The sequence below is a fragment of the Ceratotherium simum genome, chromosome 38 (assembly GCF_057802395.1).
Source record: "Ceratotherium simum simum isolate JZ-2026a chromosome 38, ASM5780239v1, whole genome shotgun sequence".
NCBI lineage: Eukaryota > Metazoa > Chordata > Mammalia > Perissodactyla > Rhinocerotidae > Ceratotherium > Ceratotherium simum.
In genome coordinates this window covers 22,001,472-22,019,634 of record NC_141937.1, presented here as the reverse complement: position 1 = coordinate 22,019,634, position 18,163 = coordinate 22,001,472, and the positions used below count along the sequence as shown (strand labels likewise).

The 18,163-nt window shown below is 38.4% G+C and overlaps 1 protein-coding gene across 7 annotated transcripts in view; it reads right to left on the bottom strand.

Moving 5' to 3' along the window:
* Positions 1-18,163, bottom strand: part of UTRN (utrophin) — a 504,353-nt gene that overhangs the window by 355,408 nt on the left and 130,782 nt on the right. For all 7 annotated transcript variants that reach the window (XM_087425184.1, XM_087425188.1, XM_087425183.1 and 4 more), the window contains 9 exons: positions 17,192-17,373; positions 16,330-16,480; positions 14,765-14,884; positions 12,937-13,038; positions 9,652-9,759; positions 9,191-9,370; positions 7,931-8,100; positions 3,765-3,888; positions 274-361 (listed from right to left, as the gene is read on the bottom strand). In XM_087425184.1, coding sequence (XP_087281310.1) covers positions 274-361; positions 3,765-3,888; positions 7,931-8,100; positions 9,191-9,370; positions 9,652-9,759; positions 12,937-13,038; positions 14,765-14,884; positions 16,330-16,480; positions 17,192-17,373 — 1,225 coding nt within the window. The remainder of the gene's footprint in view (positions 1-273; positions 362-3,764; positions 3,889-7,930; positions 8,101-9,190; positions 9,371-9,651; positions 9,760-12,936; positions 13,039-14,764; positions 14,885-16,329; positions 16,481-17,191; positions 17,374-18,163) is intronic.

The window sequence follows — 18,163 nt, the reverse complement described above, 5'->3', positions numbered from 1 at the left end:
AGGGGGTTTTTACTGTTCTGCTAAAGTATCAGAGTTTTAGGTTCCCTGACCCTATATAAAGGCAGGACAACTTGGCCGTTACCTGTTTTATATAATCAGCTTCAGCATAAGATTTCATTTAAAAAAAGATTCTACTTCCCCCACAAAAAAATTTGAAAACCACTTTTCTAGCAAAAAGTTTAGAGTATTAAAATAAATATTTGATTTGTCAAACTGTAAATATTATTCAATGTCAACATCTACAAAAACATTTAAAAAAATCAAAGGTCTCACCTTTTCCCATTTGCTGCAAAAGGATTTGTCCGATTTGGTTTAACTCATCCATTCTAGGGCTTCTTTCTGCCCGTTCTTTTTCTAATCCCTGGAAATAAAGTCCCAACATAAGAATACTGCAAACTTTCTTCTCAATATATTGTTGATGCTATTTTAAGTTTTCATGTTTAATGTCTTTAGAAGTTAAAGTCAAAGTTTACCTAAGAGAAAACTACAAGACAAAACTATGCAATTCCAGGCTACCATCCAGAGATGCTTAAATTGTAAAAGGTAAATTCAAACAAACAATATAAAATTTTGGTTTTATAAGAAAAAAAATTGCACCTTATAATTATGAGTTCCTATAAGAGGAAATAGTTGAAAATTATCACCTCAGTATAGGCTACACCATTAAAATAATGGTTTGAGTCAAATGAACCTAATGTGCTACAACAGAGATCACTGAACAAAAATTAATTAACAAGAAAAAGAGATGGAAATATTTCAAGCCTCAGCATTATTGGTTGGTGTTACATTAGGTTTAGAGTCATGCAAACTTCAACCGCAGCATAATTCATGCATAATTTTAAAATAATGACAATATGCTTTAGTTCCCAAACTAAAGCATTTTGTTCCTTATGTTTAAGGAGTGGCTCTTAATTCAATATTTATGTCTCTATGGTTTGATATTCTCAATGTCCCTATATCTCAGGGACAGGGGAAGACAAAGTATTTGCAGAACTAGCAAGAAAGGGTCAGCATAATCCTGGACACACACACACACTCACACACACAAACACACACACGTGTACACAAATTCCAGTATTTGAAATTTCTCCTACTCCTCAATCCCCAATTGATAATTATCTATTAATTAACTACTCAAATAGTGTCCATAATAGCATAACCAAAACTTCTAGGCAACCCATATTATTTCAACCAGACAACCCCGAGAAGACTCCCACTCTAACTTCTATACACGTAAGCATTAACAAATAAATTTAGGTATCCTATTTTGATCCACACAAACTTTTCTGTGGCTAGGTAAAACAACTATTTTTATAGTCCAAGGTCAAGGAATAAGAAGAGATTCTAAGAAACACCATTTATTTTTGTTAAACTAAGTACCACTGCAAAAAGTCACCATCAAACTGGAGAAAAATTACCTGCTTTATACAAACTGATTTTTGCTGCTTTTTATGGTGGTAGACTGGACTAGGGATTCTCCACTTGAGTATTGTGTCAGCTGGAACAAGGTTTTCCTTCACTAAAACAAAATTAAGCTGATCTTTCCCCAATTTGCAAGAAAACTTAGAGATGAAAGCAGTAGTTAAATTTTCTTTATTTTACATTTTTTCCAACCTTTTAGCATTTATTACTACTTGTTTAAAACAACAAAATAAATGAACTTACAAATATTAAAGAAAAACATAGGAACTGCCAATCATGCCTTACGTAAACATACACAATTGTTGTTTTTATCCCCTCAAATATTATAGTAACAATTTCTGGACGTAAAACTGTTCCTAGATCATAGGATGGAATTTAACTTATCAACATTTTGTGGGACTTGTTCCATAAAGATCACTGTACCTGCCAAATTCTCTGCCACTTTAATGCATTTGGGAATCAAGTTGTTCAATGATCATTAATACCATCTACGGTCTTTCAGAACTATAAGAAATATATGAAATGATGGAACACAGCCCTCATTTCTGGCTCTCACAACTTCCTGTGCAGAGGGCTCTGATAATGGTGCTTCTAGGTCAAAACCTTCCGCATTCCCTTGACCCACAGTCATCATTCCTTGCTTCCATAAGCAAAGAACTTTCCTGAGTGCTGAAAATATGGGGTTCAATGGAAAATCATCCTCACTTTCTAAGCACTCACAGGCAGGAATATAAACAAATAATGACATAAATGCAATAAGGGCTTTCACAGAGGTATGGTCAGAGCAATATGGAAGTCAAAGAGGAACCACCTAACTCTTCCTACTGAGGCTAAAGGACACATACTGGAGTAGAGGGCATTTCAGCCCATGGCACAAGGCTTAGTAAAGGGCCGTCCTGAGCACGGAAAACAGCACGTGGTAGAGAGAGGGCGGGTAGTGAGAAAAGAGCAGGACTCAGAAGGGCTGGAGCTTACAGCACATGTCGGGGAAGGAGAGGCAATGAGGCTGTGCTCTAAGGTGGGGAAGAGTGGTGTCTGGCAGGCCCTTGTATGCCGGGGGAATACGGCTTTTACATTTTATCCCCATAGCAATGGGAAGCCATTAGTTCATTGCAGCCATAGGAGCTGCTTGATCAGATTTATATTTTAGAATGATCACTGGTCACAGAAGCCAAGGGCTGTGCGAATTTAGGAAGAAGGGAAGGCTAAACAGTGGCAACTGCTACAGAGAAAGCAGATCTGATGAGAACGGACAGGCATCCTTTGGATTTGGAAGCCAACAATCAATGGTAACCTCTAACTAAGAGCAGTTACAATGGAATGATAAGGCAGAGACCTGTCTGAACTCTTCATTCGAACATTCAGAGTCAGCCAGGGTCTGACTCCAACCACCTCTCCAACCTTAATTCTCTACTACTTTTACACCCACACCTAGCACTAAACAAAACAAAACACTTGCTCCAACCTTCACAACACACTTGCCTACCTCCGTGGGCACCCTCTGCTCAGGGGTACCCCCTTCCTGGTGTCCCCTTTCCACCCAGCTCCAAGCACCCTCCTTCAAGTTCCAGCTCAGTGCCACTTCTTCCTCCGGACCTCATCAATGTATACAGACAACAGCAGTCCTGGCCTCCTCTCCATTCCCATGGTACCCACCACTTCCTAACTTACATCATCAATATTTACACACATCTTGTCTCTTAAATGTTCTCCAAAGGCTTTACAGACAAACTCCATTGCTGATGTAGATGCAATACAGACTCACTCTAGGTACCCAAACAGTTCACGAAAGGATGTACAGAGACTTAACAAACACCAACAACATAAATCACACAATCTCCTGTCACAATTTTCAGTAACACACACATGGGTACAAAGCAGCAGAGCTAATAAGCTCCCATACATTTTAATAGTATTTATTTTTAAAAACTGTGTCTCTTCTTTAAAGAGAATATATTGAAGAAATTTTGAGATTTGCAATAGTCTGTTGTATTTGGAAAGCAAAATATCCGTGCCACAAACAAATTCATAAATTTTTAGGTACCAGATTAATATCTAATCAAACTAAAAAACAGTAATAATAACTGGATCACCTTAGCAAGTGTCCCTTCCTGCACATCTCAACGGTTAAGGAAGGAGGGGAAAAAAACCCTCCTCCGCACAGGGATCTGATGCCAGCGAGCTTGAATCAATTCAAAATTTACTACAATGTTCTAAAAGCAACCTTATGGCTACATTTATTTTACAGGAAGCTGTTGGATCCCATCACATCTTTATGCCAACAGCAAATCTATCCTGGTGAAATATTTTATTCACTAGGGTATTTTTGTTTTATGTTTTACCTTAAACTTCTTTTTCATTTCTGAAGTCTCTTGCATCTTCTTATACTCCTTTATCTCTGTGGCCTGAATCGCAGTTTTTGATTTCAAAATCCAGTTCAACAGCTCTGCACTCACAGCGTCAAACCTGATTTAAGAATCAGATGTTACCATTTGTCATTCGTTTTCTTCTATTGTGTCACTTGGCTCAAGAAAGAGAGAAGCCAAAACACCCACCAGGCACGTGTTTTTAAACACGCCTCAAAAAAAAGGCAACCCGGAAATACAGTAACCACACAAAATAAGATTAACACATTTACAATTAAAAGTATGAAAAGAGGAATAATATTATAAAGTTATTAAATAATTTTTTAATAATTTAAGAAATTTTTAAACTTTATAAGAAATCACTTGTATTTTTATAAACTCTTGTAGACAAAGAAAAATAGATTTGGTTAGATAATAACAGAAAGATCAAGCACAGACGTTCCTAATTTTAATGCATTCTTTAATTCAATATTTAATTATTGAGCCTACTATATGCCAGGCACTGGTCTGGGCTCTTGATATGAAGGTAACCAGACATAACCCCAGCCCTCATGGAGGTTTCAGTCTAGTAAGGGCAATGGAAAGTAACAGGCAATCACCAAAGAATGTGCTAGGTGCTGATTCCAGGAATTCATGGGAATGGTTCCTAATCCAATCAGATGGGGATGGCTTTCTGGAGTGGAACAACAGCATTATGCCCAGGAGTTTTCTTTGCAAAGAGAGAACCAAGGGTGGACCACATTTTGCACACTACAAGTGTTAGGTGTGGCTGGAAGAGTGAGTACCAGACTGGGAGGGACAACTAACAACACGGCAGGGAGCCACATAGAGCAGTTCCAGGAAGGAGTCTGAGTTTAGCCAAAGGGCGACTGAGAGCCAACGACATGATTATACTTATTCTTCTGTGTTCACTTCGGAAAAAGAATAAAGAGAGGAAAGACCAGAGAACAGGCGGTGGGAGTAAAGGGAGCCAGAACTAAGACAGTGACAGTGGGCAGGACAAAAAGTGGACAGACTCGAGAGATGTAGAGAAGGTCAGTCAAAACCACAGTGAGGAGGAAAAGAGGAGAAACATTCATTGATGACTGGCCATACACCAGCTCTTTTCTTAGTGTTCTGTGTGTCTTCTTCACTCCAGGAGCCCTCACAACAACCCTGTGAAGCATATCCTATTATTACCCCTTCCAATGATGACAGAATTAAGCTCCTGGAGGTTTTAAATAACCGTCCCGGGCCGCAAAGCTACTAAATGGTAGAGCTGGGATTCAAACGAGCCTGGCTGTCCCCTCAACCAGTTCTCTACCCACAGGGCTTCTCAAAACAACTTCTGGGTATTTTTAGGTACTTTAAGGTAAGCACAGGTTGTTTTTGCTGATTCTTTGGGGGTAACTTTGCTTAAGGTGTCTGCAGTGAATTATGAATATTTGTTTTTTCATCAAGGTAAAGTGTCCTTGAAACTTGGAAGGGATTTTGAGACACATGAGGTAAATAACCAAGGGTCCAGGTGTTGCTCCAACAGTGGTATACTCTTCTGCTGACATCTTAACAGCAGATTTCTATGTAATCTTTCAGAGCAGAGGAGTACCATCCAAAGTTCACGCACGGAAAATGACCTTGGAGACTTAGTCCATTTCTGCCCTCAATGTGAGCAAGAGTGATGTGAACGGTACAGAGCAGCCCTGATCTCATTTCATGTTAACAGATATCTTGATTGCAGGAAATGGCTGTCCCTCTAGACCTTGAGCTGGTAAAAACAGCCACCAGCAGCAGCAAGAGAAGAGAAGGAGAAATGAGCCGCCATTTCTGAATCATATGTTATAAACCGTGCTCAGCAGTTATTCAAGGTTCCCATCTGCCAGGACAGCCCATTTTCAGACAAGCTCATAGTGGTTTCTACAGCAGTCTGAAGATATTAAAGAGTCTGGAAACCACGTCCCAGTAGGAATGGTTAAGGATGCTCTGGACTTTCGGACAGTGGAAATGGGAATATAAAACCTATCCTCAAATACAGATGTTCCATATTGAAGAGGGGTGATGTAACTCTATATCACCCCAGAAAGCAGAACCAGCACACCCGGGTAGACTTACAGGGGGCAGATTTTGGCTGGGCATAAAACTAACTTTTCTAATGATGAGATTTCACTGCCTTCTATTATAATGAATTGGATGCACTCATGCCTCTATATGTCCAGGAATTAACTGAAGGAATTTCTGCCTCAATCAAACCATGGACTAGAAGATTATGGTACTCACAGCTGCTTGCCCACCCAACAGACACCCTCCACCCCACACTTCTTTCTCCCTGTCCGAGTCCCCCAGAGACCAACAAGGCCGGACAGTTTCAACCTCCCACGCACTCAGGGCATGGACAAGTGACTGAACCTTGGCCCGTGAGACCACCTCAGTTAGCTGACATCTTCCAGGAAAGATTTTTCTCCCAGTTAAAAAAAAAAAAAAGACAAGGAAAAACTGCCCTTCCTGCCTCTAAAGCAGGTTATACAAGGATGCTACACCCAGTGCTACAGTGGCATCTTGGGACCAGGAGAAGACAAGCCTGAGAGTAAAAGCCAACATGCTAAGGAAGGCCGAGATGAGGTGGCAGAATGCTGAACCTCTCCATCCCATCAAAACCGCCCTACCTCCGGACTTCTTGTAATGTGAGATAACTGATGACCTCATTATTTAAGTCACTTGGGGTACGGTATCCTGTTTCTTGTAGCAGAATGCACTCTATACAACAGGATCATGTTTAAGATTTTATGGTTATACACCCTAGTCTTTTACAACCTTCCCTGCTTCCAAATGCACAAAGTCAGCACTGGAGAGACACGTGCCAGAACATCTGGCAGAAAATGAACACTCGGGAAATGAACAATCTTTGGCAATATTAACATCAGAAGCATCTTCCTCCTGTGCTGCCTTGGCTCCAAAGCAAGTGTTCCACAGCTACTGCTCGCACCTTGGAGGTACAGTGGTCCTGCAAGGAGATACTCTTAGGAGGTAGAAACACAGCCTTATTATCAAAATGAAAATCATCCGGTAAAATCGGAATCTGGGGGCCAGCCCAGTGGCATGGTGGTTGAGTTCGCAGGCTCCGCTTCGGCCGCCCGGGGTTCGCAGGTTTGGATCCCAGGCGCAGACCTATGCACTGCTTATCAAGCCATGCTGTGGCAGGCGTCCCACGTATAAAGTAGAGGAGACGGACACAGATGTCAGCTCAGGGCCAATCTTGCTCAGTAAAAAAGAGGACTGGCAACAGATGTTAGCTCAGGGCTAGTCTTCCTCAAAAAAAAAAAAAAAATTGGAATCTGGCTTTGTCTAATGAAAGCTCAATTGGGGAAATCATTTCATTTTTATTCAGGCAAAAATAATTGCCCATCTACCCGAGCACTGGGATTCTACTGTAAAAGAGAGAGAATACTAGACTATTCAAAGTCTATTTTGAGGATTAACTGCTGTAGTGACTGTGAGGCACAGTACCTGGGACACAGCATAGCTTAACAGAGCATCCGACATTAGTAAAAGCTCAATATATATCAGCTGTGATTATTTCTCCTCTAAAGATCCCAAGTTTCTTATGAATCAATAAGATGAAAAGACATTTTATGCCAAAGATGGATCTTTAAGCCAAACACAAAGACTCTGTTAATGAATCTGACAAAGGAACTAACAACGGAAGAAAGAAAACATGAAAAAAGAATGCAGAGAAAAAGGAAGAGAAAAGGAGAGGAAAAAGAAATTACTTCCCTGAATTAAGTATTTTGGAATGGCAAGAAGGGGAAGGAGAGTCACAAAGAATAAGGAGATCTATTCACAGCAAAATGGTCTGAGTTGTGACTGTAAAGGAAAGAATAAATGAGGGATCATAGACAATCACATCCTCCAGAAGTAAATTATGGAAATGAAGAAAGAAGGATTCCGTCACACGGTTCTCCAAATTGAACACAGGATAAATAAAATCATCCAAGACAATTTAGATGCTTAGCCAAGGTGAAGTAAAATATTCAGAAGACTCAGGGGCAGCGAGTGGTTCAGGAATTGAATTTCCATAACAATCATTATGTCCACATTTGCATATGATTAGTGATTAGCGCAAAATAAGTTATCGAGTACAAAATACATTCTGTGCGATCTGTTCTCACTTTTTCTTCACTTCAACATCCACAGGGATCTGTCTTTTCTTCGGGGGAGGAGGAGGAGGCAGTTCTTGCTTAGATCTTTTTGTAGTTACTTGTTCTTTTACTCGAACAGTCTCCAAAAGATCCTTCTGAGGAATCTGGGACATCCCCAACTTTGCTACAGCCTGAGTCACCTGAAATAAAAATCAACCACAGTTTTAATGTTTTATAACAGGTTTATTAAGATACAATTCACATGCCATAAAATTCTCCCTTTGAAAATGTACAGTTCGATGGTTATCAGTATTTTCAGAGTTGTGCAACCATCCCCACTTTCTAATTCCAGAATAGTTTCATCATCCCAGAAAGAAACCCTATACCCATTAACAGTCACTCCTCATCCTCCCCGCCGCAGCCCCTGGCGAACACTAATCTACTTACTATCTCTATAGATTTGCCTATTTTGGATATTTCATATGGCCAGAATCATAATGCATATAATCTTGTGACTAGCTTCCTTTACTTTGCATAATGTTTTCAAGGCTCATCCATGTTGTAGCATGTAGTGCTGTGTGTTTTTAATTGCCAAATAATATTCCATTCTATGGATATACCACATTTTGTTTCTCCATCTATCTATTGATGGGAAATTTGGGTTGTTTCACTTTGGGGCTATTATGAATAATACTGCTACAAACATTCATGTACAAACCAAAGTTCTATTTTTTATCAATTCACTAAAATTTTTTTCTTTTGGTGAGGAAGATTAGCTCTGAGCTAATATCTGTTGCCAACCCTCCTCTTTTTGCTGAGGAAGATTGGCCCTGGGCTAAGATCCGTGCCCATCTTCCTCTACTTTATAGGTAGGACACCCACCACAGCACGGCTTGATAGGCAGTGCATAGGTCTGCACCCGGGATGCAAACCTGCGTGCGAACCCCAGGCCACCAAAGCAGAGCATGCGAACTTAACCCCTCTGCCACCGGGCTGGCCCCTAAAATACTTTTTAAATTAATAAGATTATTTAAGATTTAAAGATCATTCAATGGATTCATGTCTTAAGTGTTATCAGTTAGTAAGGGTTAAATTACTGGATATTAATAAGTTTTTTGAAGATGTATTAAAATTTACTTTAGAAAGCTAAAGATTTTCACATGTGAATTTTTCAGTTTCATAGTAAACCAGGTTTAAGGAACCAATATTTTAGTTTAAACCTACCTAAAACTAACCTGAACACTTAACTTCTACTTAATGGCGCCACATATTACCCAGAGCAAAAGGTACCTGGTTGGAGGAATCTTCTAGTCTCTGAACCAAAGAATCCCATCTCTGAGTCAGCTCCTCTGAGTCACTGTTGATTTTCTTAGATGCCTTGGGATTATCAAGTAATTGACTCACATCTTGGCCAATCTCACTCAGCTGATCCAATGCTTGACGCTTCATTTCCATGTCTTCCTTCAAAATCTAGAATTTCAGATATTTATTAGATGACTCCCTCCTAACAGGACTTTATATTCCTGTTCCCAGTCATGAAATGTGAATACGTATATTTTATAGTAAAATTTACCTGCCATGCAGTTCACTAATGCTAAAACACAACACGCCTGATTCTAGATCATTACAGGGCAGCATTCTAGCGTTGGGTAGTGAGTCACAATCTGTATTCATTAAATCACATTAACCATTGATACAAAACACTAAAATATCATAGGCTATAGATAGATGCTGAGAATGACATCACTTACAGCCAGTCGTCGAATACTGACACTTAGTTCCTTTTGGTCTTTGAAGTTGCTCGTTTGGACTTGATTTAAAGCCTCTTCTTTCTCGGTTAGCCAAGCTTTCAACAAGCACTACAAAGAGTAACGAAAAGTTAGAAATATATTTAGGGAATCATTTGGTAATTCAGTTCAATCAAGTTCCCAAATCACTAACTACTATACTATTAGAGGATTCACTCTTCCTTAGGGCAAGAAGGACTTCAAACATGAGGCATGAATGATCCAGAAAGACATCTTTCTTTAAGATATCATCCTTCTCAGATTTGCAACAGATCAACCTGACATTAGCCCCACATCTGGGTAACCAAACCTAATCCTCAGGGAGGTGGATGGATCTAAAAGGCTAAACCCAACTATCCAAGTCTCTAAAAGAACCACATTATAACTCTCTAGAGGCAGAAGGAAGCTCAGAAACTGTCTTGTCCCAGCCCATCATTTTAGGGAGGAAGGAGCGAGAAGCCAAGTGATAGGTCCAAGATCACTGGGCTAGTTAACAGCAGAGCCAGATCAAAGACCTACACCCTAAAGCCAGTGGTTTTTCCAAGGCATCATGCAGGAAAACCACACTAATGCTCCAGGTTCAACAGCAGTTGTGATTAGAGGAGGAAATTTGAGGATACTCATTAAAGAATACTACTTTTTAAGCAGAAGATATTTAGTAATGTAGAGAGAGAAACTTGAAGGAGGGATGGAAAACAGTATGGCTGCATTGGGATAATTCTTCCCAAAATGTAGTATCTACTCTAGAAACCCTTTTCTATAGAGTTGGGAGTCGGGGGAGTCTTGTTTCTGTGTTTGCAATGGAATCAATTCTTTCTCTAATTGTTTTATTTCTCAGTTTATTTGACAACTATTCTTTGCCTCTATATTCCACCAAAAAAAAAATGATGATTAAGAAAATAAAAGACAAATACAGATCTCTCCCCAGTGAAGTAAAAGTGATAAGATATGCACATAAATAACTATGACACAAGAAAGAAAGTGCAGACACCACAAAAAAATTATGTAATAGCTATTTCGTATTTATAATATATATAAATATATATTTATGTAATATAAAATATTATATATATATATATATATATAATGGTGTCTGCACTTTCTTTCTTGCACCATAGTTATTGTGTATGTACGTATTTTAAATGTCAGGGCAATTCTAAAGAAGAAGAGATTACTTCCAGTTTCAAGATAGTGGGGGAGAGGGAGGGAGTTTATAAATGACTTTGTGGTTCCTGATGGATGCGAAGAACCTAAAAATGAAGAGATGGGGCCAGCCTGGTGGTGTAGTGGTTAAGTTCACGCACTCAGCTTCAGCGGCCCGGGGCTCGCAGGTTCAGATCTTGGTCATGGACCTACACAGTTCATCAAGCCAAGCTGTGGCAGGCATCTCACATACAAAATAGAGGAAGATGGGCACAGATGTTAGCTCAGGGCCAATCTTTCTCAGCAAAAAAAAAAAAAAAAAAGGAAGAGATGGGTGAAAAGACATTCCACAGCAGGTGCCACACCTTAAGCAAAACACAGAGGCTAGAAAACACATGAAATACATTCACTCTTTCAAAAACATCATGAAAACAAAACAAAACAACAACAAAAAATATGAAGAATCTACAACACGCCATGCACTAGGAACAGAGCAGAGGGAAAAAAACCAGCACTCTTCTCATGGCATTGACAGTCTAGGAATGCACTACAAACTGGGATTTCAGGCTTGAGCACTGCGCATGTGGAAGGACAGAGGGAAAATTACGGTCGGAAAGGTAGGTTGGAATCCTTTATGGAATACCCTTCATGTCACACCTAAAACTGACATGTGCTGCAGAAGTTTGGAACTAACTCTCAAAGCCCATTTCTAACGATCTTAAAACCTGTGCAACTGAGTGAACAATAGTCCCTTCAAAGATTTTTTAATTCAGATCCAGTTTATTTGGTCTCATTCCACACAAAGCAAATTATCTATATACTAAGTACCAACGGGGGCTCCAATTCTCCATTTCAACAAGAGTCCCCCTTCCTTGCATATCGGTAGCAGAAAGCCATTGAAAGGTCAGTTTTAAACCTAAGGTAATACAAATATTTTTAAAATATTTTTTAATTGTCAAATTAAAATTATTTCCGAATTTTATATTATTTTACTTAGTAAAAGAGTAACTCAATGGTTTTCTTTATCAATGTCTCCTACTGTCATTATTGAAGCAAAATCTTAACTATTCTATGTGACCCTTGGGCCTGGATACAAGGGTCCAAGTAAACGCAAATATTTGTAAAGTGAAATGTAAATATTTCAGAAATCAGAACCCAGTCTATTATGTGATTCTTTACAAGGGAATTCTGACCAAAGATGGGAGGCGGGAGGGAGTGGTTAACAATTAATATGGGACAAATTTTGCAACCTACTTTTTAAGATGTTCTCTCTGCCACCATATTTAGTAAACCACAAAATATCATATACTTGGTTTTTATGCCCTGAAAAGAATACAGTTGCTTTTTGTGGATAGAAATGAAATGCATTTAAAAGAATCAAAACGGACACTGAGATGTGGGAACAGAGTATCTGCTTATTTTCTAAACCACAAGTGTTTGGCATTTGGGGAGAAAAGTTTTGCTTATTTGTATTCTCTTTTGATGGTTACTTTTCTGGAAGGATGGAAGGTGGGCAAAGGGCCACCACTCTGACTGAAAACCTAAGGTGACAGCTTTGCGCCAAAGGTTCATTTGCTGTGGTAATCTTTAGTGGAAAAATTACAGCATTAACCAAGTATTAAGTCAGTGGTGTTGCTAAATAATATTTTATCATTAATTTCAGTAGTTATTCTGGTTAAAAATCAAGAATAATTCTTCTGATTTAAAGTTCACAAAGTATTGAGTGGATTTATTCATTATTTACTGAGCACAAACCATATGCTAGGCACTGTGTTGATATAAGTGTAAACACATTATCCAACACAAATGCAATAAAAATTATAATGTCAAAGAAATCGTGAAAGTAGCATTATCTAAATACTAACATTCTAAATAATGAACACAGATCAAATTGTTTTTACAATAAAGTCGTATAATATGATCTCTATGAATAAACTGCATGATCAGTTATAAATGGATAGCAATCTGATTTTAAAAATAATAAAAATTATTTGTATATTTTCCTTTCAAAGAAAAGTGAACAAGACAACTCTATTGCTACGGCATAACTAAAGATGGGTTACTTCGCACCACCTATTTTACTCATTATGGATAACGGTTTCTTACCTGTTCTTCCAATAATTCCTGCCACAATATATTGATTTCTTGCAACCTACTCCAGCGTTCTTCAGTCCACCGGCACACTGCTGTCCACCGTTCACCGAGTTTCTAGTAAAGGAAGAAACCAGCCTTTGTCAACAAAGCCTTATGAGAGCGTTATCATGATCCTTAAAGAAATCCAGGACATCCATTGTTCTTTATTACAGCGTAGCAATTTATGAAAAATATTCTTATAAAAGTTGCTTGAAAATAATACAGATGAATCCTATAAATTTATAGATGAGAAAAATTAATTTCCATAGAATATAACTATTAATTATTTCACATTACATAGTTAGAAAATAGCACAAGTAGAACTCTATCCTGAAACTTTTGACTCCAAATTCCTGCTCTTTCCATTTCACTGTGGTTTTTATACAAGAATTTGACATTTTAACATATATCTTCAAAACAGAGCAAACATATCTAATTTTTGTGCTTCAAATTTTTCAGACTATAATTATCTAAAAAATTCAGTGCATCAATTATTTCTTAACCACCCTTTATATGCCAAGAAAATTTCCATCTGTAGTACCCAACTTATGAAAAAACTTCAACTTTACAAAAACTATGCTTTGAACGAGAGAATTTCTATAAAATAAAAAAAGTGCTTCATTGATTTGTTCTGTTTACACTGCATGATCTAGGGACAAGTCCACAAAAATTAGCAATAGAATCTTACAAATATTAGCAACGCTAAAAAAATAAATTTGATTAATTTTTTAAAAGTCATTCTTGATGCTAACTTTCCCAACAAATTATTTTATTACCATTTTATAAATAATGATTGACAAATGTTCAATTGTATTTCTACATTACTTACATGTGAACAACAATTATTTAATTCATATTATCCTATTTTGACATGGAACACCAGAGGAAGCTTTGTATAGTGCAAAGCATACAGAACTCAGAGCCAGAAGACAGGTCTCCAGTCTCAGCCTGAAATCTCACCATCTATTTAAATCTCAAGGGCATCTCTTAACTTTTCTGAATTTCAGTTTCCTTGCTGTGAAATAGGCAAGACATGAACACCTACCTCTCAGCTTACTGTAATAATTTAAGTACTATAGCACCAAAGTCTCAGGACCACGAGTCGACTTTAAATGTGACAAAATAAAAAGGATTTCACATGATGAAATTATGGTCTGAAAGTTACTGGCAATCATAAACTGGCAACATCATCTCAGGTAATGCAAATACTGGTCAAATAAAATACCAATAAATTTCTTTATAAAGACCTGTAAAGATACACTATAGCCTTTGTGCAGAAAGAAGCAATTTGCTGGGGTTCCCAAAACCGTTATTGATATTCACACATTGATCTGCCAAAGAAACAGGGATATTAAACCCTATACAGCTGAAATTCTCAAACTTGAATATGCACATACTTTTTTTTTTTTAATGCAGATCCACTGGGCCTCAGGGTTTCAGGTCTGCATGGAGCCCAGGAAATTAAAAACAAATTCCTCAAGTGATTCTGAGCAAGAAGTCTGCAGACCACCGTAGCACACTTCCTTGCTTCCCAATCTTGTTAATATTATGCCTGAGGGAGCTGGGGCCTGCAAGCAGCCCCTCCTATTCACCCCAAGGGCTGAAGTCAAGGAATGACAGACACCTAGGTACTCCTGTAAACCCATATGCTGTGGAACCCCAACTGGAAAGTCCAACCTAAAGTAGGTTATTCTACTCTCCTGAGTAAACAGTGAGACCAGACACGAAGAATAGGATCAACCCATAATTGGGTCTCAGACCACAGGTCCCTTGGGATTATCCCCCTTTTCAGGGTCCTTACCTGTAACTGATCTTCTAGAAGAGCTGTAGCACTCTCCCCACTGTTTTCATCAACAATGACCACCATGTGAGTGAGTGAATTTACCTTCACCTGTTCAGCCTCAAGATCATTTTGCAAACTCTAGAGAAAAAATTAAGATAAACCATTATTCCTACTCTTTCACATCTATCTATTTAAAGTCCACTCAGTTGTCAATGGTAATTAAGGACACTTAATGATGCATCATGCTTAAATTTCCAATCATTACTGTAAGTGTTTTACTAATGAAACAAGCCCGTTATAGATCTTTACACTTCCTCATGAACCAAAGCAGTTTGAAAACGCAATGTCACAACAGACTGCAAATGGGATGTCACCGCTTTGATTCAAAGTTCTGGCAAAAAAAAAATGTAGCATCAACGAGTTGAGTGTCTACACTAGGAGTTAAGATAAGAACGTAGAACTAACCGGTAAGTCAAAAAAAGTCCCGAAATTAAATATACAGAGCCAGAGATCATTTTATCTAGTGCAGCATGTTATAAAGTAAGAAGTAAGTAGAATGCTGTTTGATAGTCTGAAGCTATTCTGATTAACTACTCAGGAAAGTAATTAAAGCTACACGGACAGGGCCATCCCGGTGGTGTAGTGGTTAAGTTCTCGAGCTCCGCTTCGGCAGCCCGGGGTTCACGGTTCAGATCCTGGGCTCGGACCTACATACCACTTATCAAGCCATGCTGTGGCAGTGTCCCATATAAAGTAGAGGAAGATGGGCATGGATGTTAGCTCAGGGCCAATCTTCCTCAGCAAAAAGAGAAGGATTGGCAACAGATGTTAGCTCAGGGCTAATCTTCCTCACAAAAAGATAAATAAATAAAATTAAAATAAAAAATAAAAAGATATATGGACGCCTTCCATGGGAAGAGCATGGCAGGTCATAAGACATATATATACAGGTAATTTATTTAAATGGTACAAACAGCATTGTCAAGTGCCTCTTGAGTTGTGTTTAATGTATCCTAAAGCTTTATTTATCAGTTATCTAGATATTTCACTGAAAAGTAAAGTTCATCAAACGATTTACAGAGAGGTTATTTTACTCTACCTTTCCTTAACTATGAAAAGTTAGCTCCTAAATTTGTGACCAAATTAAATTGTCCACCAAATTTTGATCCCTCACCTAGTGCCTGATGCTTTCCTAGATCACAGAAGAAGCAACAGCTTCCTTAAAGGATTAGGCACAGATCAATCTGAGGATTTGCTTCTTTACCCACACACTACATTAATGCCAACACACAAGGGTTCTTAACCTTTTATGGGTCCAAAAAAAACCCATGAGAATCTCATGAATGCTACGTACTTTCATAAGAAAACTATACTTGCCCACAGAAAATTTTACCTGCACTTTCATCCCTGGCTCAGAAAAGTCACATCCCCATGAACTCTACCCCACAAGCCGCTGAATAAAAGAGAGCATCGAGGAGGGGTCCCATCTCTGCGCTAATGACAGAAGCCATTAGCCCCTGAGAATGCTAAGTGCTGCTCTTTCATACTTGATAAGGTATAAAAGAAATGTGAGTCAGATTTACTTTATGATCTTCCAGCAGCTTTTGCAGGGATTGTAAATCATCATCCAGGGGACAGGCTTCCATCTTGCGAATACGTTCTTCCGTGAGTGTTAGCCAGGTGGAGAGCTGCTGCAACTGCTGCTTCTGTAGCTCCGTCAGCACGTCGTGCAGCCTGGTCGTGGAGAACACAGCGTTACTCCCACTCCTTCACCCCTCGGCAAAGGCACACACACGCTCCAGGCACCAAAGAAATGGGGCAAGGGAACACATCCTTGTCTAACCATTTAAAGTGGCATTTAGTCTTTAATTATAGAAACCAGCAAAAAAATTTTATTATTCTCTTCCTAAACGGAGTCCATTACATGCACTCAAAGAATGCAAATAACAGCACCCTCTGTTCGTATCAGAATCATTGTTTCTTCAATCAGGAATTCCTGCTTATTAAATAGGTGGAAATTGCAATGGAATGCAGTTCGCTCTTTCATACACAATACATGAAATAAAATGAGCCATGGGAAAAAAAACTGCTTTAAAAAATGTTACAAAATAGCATTGAAGATAAATGCTGCATAGTCCTGTCTTCATATCGAGTTAATGGTTAGCCGATTTTCATAACGAAAATAGGTAACTGTCCATACGAAGTGTTTTTTCCCTTTTTGCTAATTTCTGTATTCCAACGTTCACCGTTTCATTTGGTTAACATATCGGAGGGGAAACGAAGGTCATACAAAATTCCAGCAACGTTACAAAAAGAAAAGAGTCAAAATTTTACAAGCCAAGTTCTGTAATTATCTTGTTTTCACAGACATGCAGACTTTTACTGGAGCTAAACAGGGCAATGCAGTCTACGCAATAAAGTGTCCATTTCTTTGCTTCCACTCACCGAGACTGTCTGTCCATACTCTCCACTCTAAGGGCCTCCCATCGGGCATTCAGCAGGGTCATTTGCTCCTGAATCTCAAACTCCTCTTCGTCGGACAGAGTTCCTTGTGTTATCAGCTGATTCCCTGCCTGCAAGACACTCCCCACACTGCTCTGGTGGGCTGTCAGCTCCATCATAAAAGCCTAGAAAGGGACATCATTATGATTTGTGATCTGCTCATTGAAAAAAAAAACTTAATAAATTGTTAATGCCTAAATATCAATGCTGCAGAAAAAGGTAGCCAGGTAGAATGCAAATAGAGTCGATTTCCATCCAATTTTTGAAGCTTCAAATATAGGAAATAAGCAGCTAGCTTCAGTAAAAAAGGGAATCGATCAAAGAGGATAATGTTACCTCTGATAATACCAGCTATTTTTAAGTAAATGCTGATTATGATACTGATAGATCATGAACATGGAATTATGAAAAAATATAATAAATAAAACACCATGCTCATCCAAGCGGAATTGCTTAAGGAATCGGACCAGTTCTATTATTTTCAAGCCAAAAGAGCAAATAAGTATGTCAGTTAACATACCAACATAAAAAACCTACTTAATCAAAAAGAAATCTCCATATAATCAAATTACTATGCTGCAATATAATATATCCTCTAAACAGTTGGAAATTTTCACTATATAAAATTATACAGGAACACTGGATATGACATTTGCTTAATCATACAATAAATAAAAATATTCACTTCCTGGGGAACACTCAAAACCTAAAGATTTGGTGTATCCATTAGCCATCTTGTGTTTTAACTATAACAATACACAAAACAAGCAGTCCTGTGCATTGATTTTTGTCAGTGGCTCCACAGAATATATAATCTGAAATCTAATTCCAATGTACAGCTCATCACCCACACCAATTTTATAACAAAGCCCCATTTAAATATCCCAAGTCCTAAAATATGCCATGACCTTTCTG